Source organism: Scheffersomyces amazonensis (assembly GCF_036850825.1).
Source record: "Scheffersomyces amazonensis strain UFMG-HMD-26.3 chromosome Unknown RJT21scaffold_1, whole genome shotgun sequence".
NCBI classification, from domain to species: Eukaryota; Fungi; Ascomycota; class Pichiomycetes; order Serinales; family Debaryomycetaceae; genus Scheffersomyces; species Scheffersomyces amazonensis.
In genome coordinates this window covers 2,854,262-2,865,391 of record NW_027042741.1, presented here as the reverse complement: position 1 = coordinate 2,865,391, position 11,130 = coordinate 2,854,262, and the positions used below count along the sequence as shown (strand labels likewise).

Below are 11,130 nucleotides of genomic sequence, written 5' to 3'. Positions count from 1 at the left end.
CTACTACCACCACCACCACCACCCACTACCATTCGCACTAAGAAAAAAGAAGTCCTTATAAACTGCTATGTACGTATTTATTTACAGCCATTTGCAACATTTGTATTATCCCCTTCTATACTTCTTCTTATTCTTTACTCTATTGCCGATCAATTATAATGAGAATATATAATTTATTGTTGTTAATAATCTGGGCGGGTCTGAGTAAGGTTTGTAAGGCTTCAATTGCCGAATATGATCATGCACTTGGTGAACATTATTGGCCTCCGTCTGAAGTCATTTTAACCGATCATGATATAATTCAAAAGGCAATCAATCAATTGCATAGTCTTGATTCAACTAATGATTTGAATGAGTGTCTTGTTTGTAAAGCAAGATTAAGTATAGCCAAATTCTTAAGTTTAACTCGTCCTGACTTAGTACCTCAAATCTTTTCAACTTGGTGTTTAGAAGCTGGTTATGATGAAACTCAATGTCATATGAATTATGGTTATCCTTCAGTTGAATATTCTTCAGTAGGAAATGATTTTACTAAAGTAGTTCTGTTAATGGATCCTGAAGGTTATGATGGTGATTTATTCTGTTATTATCATGATGAAAAGTGTCATATTTTACCAGAATCTCCAATTATTGATTTATCAAATCTTTGGCCTCCAAAACCTAAAAATTATGATCCTCCAAAGAATAGTGGTGATTCATTTAATGTTCTACATATAAGTGATATAAATTTACAATTGAATTATGAATTATTATCAGAATCTAATTGTTCTCAAAGTGTTTGTTGTTTAAGTTCAAGTTGCAATTATGAACATCCTCCTGAACATTATGATTATTCTCCCCTCCATGATCCTTCAATCGGTTTATCCTTTTATGATAGTTCTTATAGTCGAGGTCATTTTGAAAAGGGTCAATACATTGATCATTACTCTAAAGAAGATTCTATATGGAGCCCTGCTCATAGTTTCGGTAGTTATTCTTGTGAAGTACCTATGTTATTATTAAATAATACTTTACACATAATAAGAAATCTTCATCAGAATCATTTAGAATTTGAAATGGCACTTTTCACCGGAGGTACAGTTGATCATGAAGATAGAATATTTACAGATAAAACAAGAATTTTAGAAACTCAAGAAATAGCTTATCGACTCTTAAAGAAATATTTACCATCAATTCCAATAATTAGTACTTTTGGTGTACGAGATACGTTTCCAATGCATCAATTACCTCAGAAGAAATTAAGTGAAAACTCTCAGTCTTATCAATGGGAATTTGATTTCTTAGCGGACCTATGGTTAGAATTAGAATGGATTGACCTTGATGCAAGTAAACAAATTAGGTATAATCATGTTGGTTACTCCATTATTACTTCTAGAGGTTTGAAAATTATTTCTTTAAATTCAAATGTATGGAATGATAAAAATTTATACAACTTTTGGGATGTCCTTTCAATTGACAAGTTTGGTGTTTGGAAATTCTTGATAAATGAACTTCTTGAAAGTGAACTAAATCAACAAAGGGTTTGGATAATAGCTCATTTGCCTCTCAGCAAACAATCCTTAGCCATACCTTCAAAAGTTTTCACCCTGATTGTTGAGAGATTTTCTCCAAAAGTAATTGCGGCTATCTTCTTTGGAAACTCTTTGAAAGATTCATTTAATTTAATTTATGGAGGGGACGGATGTGATTCTAAAGAATTAGAAAAAGCAATAAATTTTGCTTTAATTGGGCCCTCTATAACACCATATAATGGTGTGAATCCAGCATGGAGATATTATGCCGTTGACGAGAAGAGTTTCAATATTATAAATTCGTTTACTTATTACACCGAATTGAATGAAACTTTTATTAATGGTGGAGCTGAGCCAACTTGGAATTTTGAATATTCTGCAAGAGAGGCATACGATCCCGAATGTTTGTGGCCTTCAGATAGGTCATTAGATACAGAATGGTGGCACCACGTTTCTGAAAAAATTCGAGACATGCCAAACATTAGTGAATTATATAGTAGGTTTGGGTTTAGACACTCTCCTTTCACTCCTTTAGAAGATATCCCTAATAACGACAACTATTGTCTGGTAACCAGTTTCACTTTAGAAGCTAGAAAGCAATGTATGTTGACTGAGGATCAGGATAACTATATTGCTCCTGAAACTCCGGTCGACTTTATGGCTTATGTAAGACCATATGACCCTGTTGAATATGTTGCTTACGGAAATAAAGTAAATGACGAAGAAGAGTCTTCTATTACGACTGAAAATGGAGCTGGTAATTCCCAAGATGTGCACTCAGAAACCCTTAATGGTGATACCTTGCAGGATCAAAAAATATTAAATAAGAAGGCAAAAAAATTTCTAGTAAGCAAGGTTGAGCTTCAAAACGATGCGATTGTTGCAGAGTTGCAAAACGAGGCTCGCTAATGCTTGAGATGAATTTATTTTTCAGGAGTCAATATATTCCTAAATAGGTATGCGATCGCTATTAACGAAAATGCGTAATTTCCTCAATAGGAAATCATATTATATAACCAGCATTTCATTACTATTAATTTACATCTAAGGTACAAGTCATCTTGTAGTTTAACCATAATGGTTTAGACCCTGTAGTAGAACACTTTCCTTATTTTCTATGCATTATTTCCTTAAATTTACGAGAATTAAGTTTCATTCATAGTTTTGGTCCTCTATACGTCACGTGCAAGTGTACGCCTAATTTATGCTATGCTGAATTAGGTTATTGATGAGCTGGATTAAGTATAAGATTAACTGATTTTTGATTATTTATTATTTATTATTAGTCATTTACTGGAATAGGTTAAATTGGCTATTCTTCGGGTAAATCTCTAATCATGTCCTTTTGGTTAAGAACAATTCTGTTGCTTTCATAAAATTTACTTAAGTTTACTGCTAAATGAGTGCAAAAAACCAAATTCATGTTCCCATTTTGCACGATATGTATGATTTGAATTGGATACAACTTTAAAAACAATTTACTTATAGAATGTAGTATGGGCTGAAATAATTCTCACCAATGAACGTAAGCATCTTACACATTTATGGTAGCGCTATATGTTGATTTCCATATGTATTCACTAGTCTACATTAGACGAGTAATTGACTTGAACAATAAACACAATTATTCACAAAATACTACAACTGTAAAATTAATTTTCAATAAACAAAATTGCATTAAAAATATATAGCTCTAAATAAGTAGATATTTCAATCAAAATGTAATATTCGTAAAACTTCACCGAAATGTTAAATAGGAAACAGAAATGTAGAAGGTAAAAAGCAAGATAATTATTTATACCGAAATTAAGAATAATTGAATGAAGAAAGTGCGGAAGCAAATAATAGACCGAAATTAAGGTAATAACAGAAACGGAGAAATGGAGAAATTAAGAAATGGACGAAAGAAATTTCTTGGCAACGAAAATTGGAAAAAGCATGAAGTTGATTGAAAATTACAATGTGATTGAATATCTTGATAGGAACTAAAGGGTATCATTATAAGCTAGTGTACAACCGAAACTAATGAAATTAAAACGTGTAGAAATTAAATAAATGAAGTCCAATGGATATCGAAATAGGAATAAACTGTAAACAAATAAAACCAAAAGAACCCTAATGTACATGAGGTGAAATTCATAATCTTACATCGAGACAAAGTTAGCAAACTCAAATTCATCAGGTTTGGCGAACAAAAATTGATCAATCCCACAAGAATTTAATAAGTTTGAATCAATATCTTTTGGTTTGCTATTGTATAAGTGATCATCTTCATCAGAATAATCAGATATAGGTGTAAAAGTTTCGTAATCACCATCATTAGTAGAATCTATTGAGGAACTCTCGGAAACTTGACTTCCTAATGGAAGAGACATTTGATCATTGAGCATCAAAAAGTCTTCTAAACCAACTGGTTTAATTAAGGAATTAAGCTGTTCTTGAAGCTTTTGATTTGGTGAACTTGGTGCACTGCCTGATTTTGCAGTTCTTCTTTGTTTCTTTATACTGGAAGTGTCAGAAATAGAATGTCTATGCTTTGGACCAGTATAAGTTTTGAATTGGAATTGACCACTACTCCTCCTTTTGGTTGAAGTTTCAAAAGCAGATTTAGATCTCTTGTGTACAATTGGATGTGAGACTTCGGGTATATTGTCTGTAATCTGATGTTGTACAACTTGTTGAGCTTGTTGGGCTTTCTGAACTTGTTGAACTTGTTGTTGTTGCTTCTGTATTTCATTAGCTTGATGTTGCAACTGTTGTTGCAATAATTGAATTTGTTGGTATTGTTGTAACATGGCTTGTTGGTATCCAAAGAGTTGTTGAGTAATCATCATATTTGGAGCAGCTGGTGTAACTGATGGTTGTGGTTGAGGGTAACTATTGAAATTCTGAGTTTGGTCCCAATTTGAAATTCCAGAATTTGCAATGGCTAAACCTAAGAGTGGCTGCTCGGAATTTTGACGTTGTGGGGTAACCTGCATATAAGATCCCGATTGCGAACTAACCGAACTTAAAATCGAACTGGTATCAAAAGCACCAGAGAATATTGAAATATCGTCAGCAGCAGTAGATAATGACGAGAATGATTCATTTAATTGAGGAATTTCAAATATAGACGAATTTTGAGAAGAACAATCATCAATTGAAGATTGGGATGGAGAAGGTAATTGATTGTTACCATCAAAGATTGGTGAATGGTGTGCTTCATCTTCTGATTCATCAGTCTTAACCGGTGATAAATCAACAAATACAAAGTCCTTTGGCTTTCCTGGTTTATTCTTTGGTCTTCTCAATGGTGGTCTCTTAGTAGTGAGTCTGTTGCCAGCAGCAGATATTCTAAGAGAATTATTCAAGCATTCAACTGAGCTATCTATAGCATGTGTAGTAGCAGCATTAGATGTAGAAGTAACATCGGATGATATTAATCTCTTCACTCTCCACAACTTCTTACCATTAGCTGGTGGTAATATTTCTTGCATTGTAATATATGTTGAATGATATAGGGTATAAAAGGGTATAAGAATTAAATAAAGGGTATCTCAGTAACTATGATTGTATAGTTGTATTAACGAAAGGATTCTTGCTTGATGAATCTTAAGCAAGAATTGAATTCAACTTAACTTGGGTAAAAGAATTGATTTATTATAAATTAACAAAAGAAGTAATAAGCTGAATAGGAAAATTTCCAGAAGAAGGGTGGGAATTCGCCAAATATATATTACGAATTGAATTTGGTAATTGAATTCCTGTAAGTTGAGGAGGATTGCAAAATTTGAATCATAAGATACTTAATAGTAGAGGGGTATATCCCGAAGTTTCAAGTCTATACATATTACTGCAATATTGGTATTATTAAATTCTCTATAATAATTATTTTCTTCTGGTAATAAAGTTTATGTAGGCTCTGCCATTGATGAACGATTACTGCATTTGTTCAAATAGTTTAAAAATAATGTACTTAACCACAGACAATAGCAACAATCTTATGTACTCAATTAATCCCAAAGGGAAGTCTAATTAGTCCTCAAAATATTTTAGTTGCAAATGCTCACAAGTCTAAAATTTTATTTTTTTAAATCAACACCAAAAAAATTAAATTACGTGCGTTTGAGGCAAATTGTTACGCATAAGCAAGCTTTGAATAATTGAAGATCGTTAATTAAGTGTACTAATTGGGTAATAATTGTACAATGGAGCTGCATTATGTAGCCAAATTTCATTTACATTTTAAGCAAATTTTATAGTATTGAGTAACTCTAAATGAAGGTGGCACAAATACGACTATTGTGTCGTTAATAGAGACTTCCATATCGGCAAGTTTGCGCCTTATGCAACCAAAATGTTGGGGTAATCATCAAGCAATTCCTCCTTGGAATCCATGGACGAGGCAAGGTGATGACCTGAGCTAGTCTGTTCTACAACATTAATTTGTAAATTATTTCGTAAACCTAAACAGTTCCATCAGAGCTACTAAAACGAAAAATTACGAATATGCTTTTTTTTCTGCTTTGTCCATTTGGATCATAGGCAAAATGAAAACTTTATTTTCCAAGAAATGTAATAATATTGACAGTTTGAACTGAAAAGGTTAGTGGGAAAAATATTAAAAATTGCTATTTTTCAACAAAGAGAATATTTCAACAGAAGGGGCACACACTTGAATAGGCTTTTGTACAACCCTGGGGCAGCTCCGGTGCATATGTATGTAGGCTCCTAACACTTGCGTCACTTTTACAGTAGGTCATAAATGAATTCTCCTGATTAGGCATTATACCATGCATAAGCCCGCGACTATAAAGGAAAGCATAACTCCTCTTTTGCCTAAACAGGTAAGGTTATTGTTAGGGCATCCAGTGCCGTTTACCTATTTTGCACATGCTTTGAAAACGATCTTTGTTATGCAGGATACTGGCTTTGTGCATAAGGGCTCCTATAGAATGAGGAGAAGAGTCAGGAAAAACTACAGTAAGGTTACCTGGCTAAGGTTATCTGGCTACGGTTATCAAAAGAATCACTAGCGATTTGTGAGCCCTACCTAATTAAGCCAAAATAATCTTTCCCAACATAATTGCGCTCTTCGAAATAAAGTATTTCCCTGTATCGAATTCTGACATCTCACAAACACATCATTCGACAATAACCTACAGCTATACATACCCCTATAATCTCCACAAGACCAAATAAGAGTTATCTGAAATACCGTGGTCTTTCTTGAAACGAGTGGGACATACGGGTCATAGTGGAGTACCCTTGACGGACGTAGCGATAGTGGGACAACCCCACCATAGAATAATAAACTTTGATACCTTAGGGAGTCTATTAAAAAGGGGGTTGGTGGGGCTTCCAGCATTTTTACATTTGTAACTGAGCTACAAAAAGCTGACAAACTTTCTAGTATTATTTAGATTAAAAAAATAAAAAAAGCTTAAAAAAATAAAAAAAAATTGAAAAATTGTCAAATGACCTCATCAAGAAATTTATCTCACTAGTGGTTGGTACCCCACAACCTATAGATGAACAAAATGCAGAGAAAAATAATCGACGCAATATAGCAATAAAAAGAAATTGGACATCAAAACCGTTATAGAGATATTTTGTAATTCTGAAAATTGCTATTGGGGTAATGGCATATTTGTAAGATAAGAGCTTATAGAAATAGGAGAAATTTATGAAAGAGCGAGGTATAATTAGTTCAAGCATTCGATATAAATGAATAAATAGGAGTTACTCAAAGTTTAACAGGGAATTGAGTGTTCGAGGTTACCACTTGATAACAGAATTGGATTAACATTCTTAAATAGCTTACCCCACATTATTTCTTATGTACTCGTATCTACTGTAACTTGAAATTGTATTTTTATACTAAAAAGCTAACATGAATTGATAATCGTACGTAAACCTTCAAGAAACTTCAAGAAACTTCAAGAAATTAAGCGCAAACGAATATGAGATTGTTTACCGATACTATTATTTAGTTTCTCTACAATTGACAGCTAGTCTCTAGAACGATGTGCTTCAAATACAATTATGATTAACAAGTATCAGTGGTAGAAAATCAAATCAGAGAATGCTAATCATTTATTTGAATGTTTAAATGGAGTCACCGTTCTAAAATTATACCCCATTTAGATTAGTTGAAATCTATTTAATTATGTAAACGAAGGAAAATAAATTATTTTTCTGCAGTAGGTGCATTAAAAGCAGCACTTGGAGGAAAGGATATGCATTCAGGAACCGCAAAAAAGAGAGTTTAGAAGGAGAAAAAATGTGGGGGAACAAAAAAGTATGAAGACTCTAAAGAGAGCCGTACAGAGCAGAAAGAAGCTGATACAAAGTGTTCAAGAGTGTAAGTCACATAAAACCATGAAATGGAGATAAATGGATAGTTCACCAAATATATCCCTATTTCCCGGTGGAATCATTCATTGGTTAAATGAAGCAAATATGTAACTTATACTCCGAGACTTAGAAGTTAGTGAAGTATAACTGTTTTAAACATTTTCCACTTGCTCCACTCACATTCATTTTAGTTAAGTCCGTCTGCTTACCCCAGACTGCAATGTTGGTTTATAAAGCCTATGTTTTCCTGATTAGTCACAGGCCAATTCCTAAAAGGGCCTCTCAAAAAAAAAATATTTTCCAATTATATACAATAGGCATAATCTTAGTTTAGGTTTAAGCTTTGCGGCAAGCCAACTCGCCAACTATATAACTTTATCAAAAGGTTCAATTACTTTAATAAGCTTTGAAGAGTATTAACTATTTGCTTTAAATGATATATAGTTACGATCATCCAATTATTACCAACAGTTGACTTCGTTTGGCGGGCTTAATTTATTTTGTTGCTTGCTGAGTTATTTTTTGTCCTTTATTTTTTAGGATCCGGACAAAGCATATGAGGGGAATAATACAGGAAACTCTATTTTTTCTAGTACGGGGCTTTATAACTCACAAACCCTAAAGAACATTTGCCATAAATTATTTTGGTGATCATTGTTATGACATCAATATGGTAGCAATCTTAAATCAATAGTTTCATTGGTTATTAACTACTATCTCGTAACTAAATCTCAACAAAATAGCCAACAATATCGTAAACTTTTGTAGACGATTATGGCATATAACTTTTCGCTAAATTAATAAAACCTCAAGGCAGAATAAATTACATAGTTTAAAGCATATTGGATCCTCTTTTAAAGTATAGAAGGAAAATGCATCATGCTTGGCAGAATTATAAGCAAATAATTCAAATGGCTCACCCTGTTTTTGTAATTTTGTAATTTTGTAATCTAATTCATTTCAACACAAGTACTATTGATGCACATTGAACACTTTATTTTACTTGTTTTATGATTAACAATAATACAATATGATATTGCTAGAAATGTTAGCTGCGAATGGTGGGTCGTCCCGATCACTCATTATTTTTTCATTGATTTAAGATTTCCTACGTAATAACACAAAATATTTTGAAATTATCTATACGAAGATGCAAGTTCCAAGATCAGTTTAGTAGTTAGTTGTATTAAGTTTTGTTTATTAACTACAGCTGATTACAAAATAAAATTGATAAATGAAGCTCATATACGAAGAAGTGATGACAAGAAAACCGGGAATGTAGTCAAGGCACTCCGTTGATAAACCCTGAGCAATTTCTCAACGTTCTCTGCTCTCCTGAATCAAGGAGAAATATTTTCACAGTATTAACGTCTTTGAGAAAAAAAATTCTGTCATCCGACTCTAACGGAGGAATACCCCACACCATAGCAATCTTTTAACTAGTTAGGCCCTTGTTTCCTAACTAGGTATTATTGCATGCATTGCAGCACGCATGCAAAAGCCGAATTAGGAAGGCGGATACTAATTAGGATATTTTACCTGAGGTGCATAATATAATAAGAGTTAAGTATTAACAATAGGTAGGAAGTTGAATGGAATTTTAATTATAAAAGAAATCAGAAATTCAGTTTCGGAGTTGAAGGATAACTTTAATATGGAAATTTAGTGAGTGGTCATGTCAATTCCAATGATTGATGACAATTCCATTGATTGATGACAATTCACATTGCAACCAATCTGTATTAACACAATTTCTTCGTTTTATTGTGAACTACTTTGCTAAAGTTAAATAAACAATGACTTTAGGAATTATGCTCGGGAGGATAGAGGATAGTAGTTGCATAATAAGTTACAAAACGATGGTGCCATAACGTTACTATTCACCTCTATGTAATATATTGAGCTGTAAAGATTAACCCTTTAAAGAGTAAGGAGGGATGATGAAGTACTCAACATAGTTCAACAAATACTCATCAATACATTTCTATACAAACTATCCAACAGGAAAATAATTACGATTAAGACAAGATTTTCAGCACAGTTACAGTTACAGTCACAATTGAAATAACAAAATTAATCAGACTATTATACATTAAGGATATGATACAAGTATATACAGATGAGCTAAAGAGGGAAACTTAACTTACACGACCCAACGAATTAAAGTAGTTGTTCAATTTGTTTAATTGTTCAATTCGATTGTTCAATTCTTCAATTCTTCGAGGCGTTGCTTTCTGTCTCCTTACTTTTTTCTTCAATCAACTTACGAAGTCGTTCTTTTGCTTCGGGGGTATAATTTAAAGTAGAAGTCTCTAACACTTTCAAGGAGAGTCCGACATTTTCTCTTTTCCGTCTTTCAATCTCTTCTGGTGAATGAGGTTCAAACTTGATGAATTCAAAATCCTTTCCAGAATCCATGACCACATATGCCCCTGCCAAAAGAGCGACTGCAGCCACTATGAATCTCTGCGTGTTTGACGGAGTAGGTAGTTTCGACATACTGTATTGTATTGTATTGCCTAGTGACTCGTGACTCGTGACTCGTAACTCGTGGATTTGGTGGTGAATAGCGATGTCATTGACGGTTTTATTTTTTTTCAAAAAAGGTGGAGGTTGTGAGCACGCGACGTCGAGAACGTGACTGATGTAAAAGAAAGAAAGGGGTGAGGAAAAGAGGCCTGTGAGTGAGGAGTCATAGTTGTAAGCCAGATAGATTAAAGCTGAGAGCAAAGAGATCAGCCACTAGAAATTAGGCAGTGAGATTAAGAAACAGTAACTATGGCCACTTTACCTAAACGAATTATTAAAGAAACAGAAAGATTAGTGAGTGATCCAGTGCCCGGGATTACAGCATCACCTCTGGAAGAGAATCTTCGGTATTTTGAAGTTACTATTGATGGACCTAGTTTATCACCATATGCTAATGGGAAATTTCAATTAGAATTATATTTACCGGATGATTATCCTATGTGTGCTCCTAAGGTTCGATTCTTAACGAAGATATATCATCCTAATATTGATAAGTTGGGGAGAATATGTTTAGATGTGCTTAAGGATAATTGGTCGCCTGCATTACAAATCCGTACGATCTTATTATCTATACAAGCATTGTTAGGAGCTCCTAATCCCGATGATCCATTGGCCAATGATGTTGCTCAGGATTGGAAGCAAGATGAGCAGAAGGCTATTCAAGTTGCTAAGGAATGGACTGAGAAGTATGCAGTGCAGAAGTAGATATGTAGTAATAAATGAGAATGATAATAGTGAGAGTGAGAGTGAG

General features: G+C 33.5%; 4 protein-coding genes across 4 annotated transcripts; 2 read left to right on the top strand and 2 right to left on the bottom strand. All coding sequences in view use genetic code 12, as the record gives it.

Annotated features, from left to right (window-relative positions):
- The first annotated feature begins 468 nt into the window (after window positions 1-468).
- Window positions 469-2,633, top strand: RJT21DRAFT_117984 (uncharacterized protein). The gene has a single exon (XM_064880900.1). The coding sequence runs from the start codon at window positions 480-482 to the stop codon at window positions 2,418-2,420; it is 1,941 nt and encodes a 646-aa protein (XP_064741654.1). The 5' UTR covers window positions 469-479; the 3' UTR covers window positions 2,421-2,633.
- An 863-nt stretch (window positions 2,634-3,496) lies between these two features.
- AGA1 (Aga1p) lies at window positions 3,497-4,990 on the bottom strand (the record flags this gene model as incomplete). Its single annotated transcript, XM_064883123.1, has 1 exon — window positions 3,497-4,990. One exon carries the CDS (start codon window positions 4,988-4,990, stop codon window positions 3,656-3,658), a length of 1,335 nt encoding a protein of 444 aa, XP_064741653.1. The 3' UTR covers window positions 3,497-3,655.
- Window positions 4,991-8,764: 3,774 nt separating this feature from the next.
- On the bottom strand, window positions 8,765-10,416 carry RJT21DRAFT_117981 (uncharacterized protein). The gene has a single exon (XM_064880899.1). The coding sequence runs from the start codon at window positions 10,347-10,349 to the stop codon at window positions 10,062-10,064; it is 288 nt and encodes a 95-aa protein (XP_064741652.1). The 5' UTR covers window positions 10,350-10,416; the 3' UTR covers window positions 8,765-10,061.
- On the top strand, window positions 10,417-11,118 carry RJT21DRAFT_117980 (E2 ubiquitin-conjugating protein). Its single transcript, XM_064880898.1, has one exon. The coding sequence runs from the start codon at window positions 10,629-10,631 to the stop codon at window positions 11,082-11,084; it is 456 nt and encodes a 151-aa protein (XP_064741651.1). The 5' UTR covers window positions 10,417-10,628; the 3' UTR covers window positions 11,085-11,118.
- Window positions 11,119-11,130: the final 12 nt, after the last annotated feature.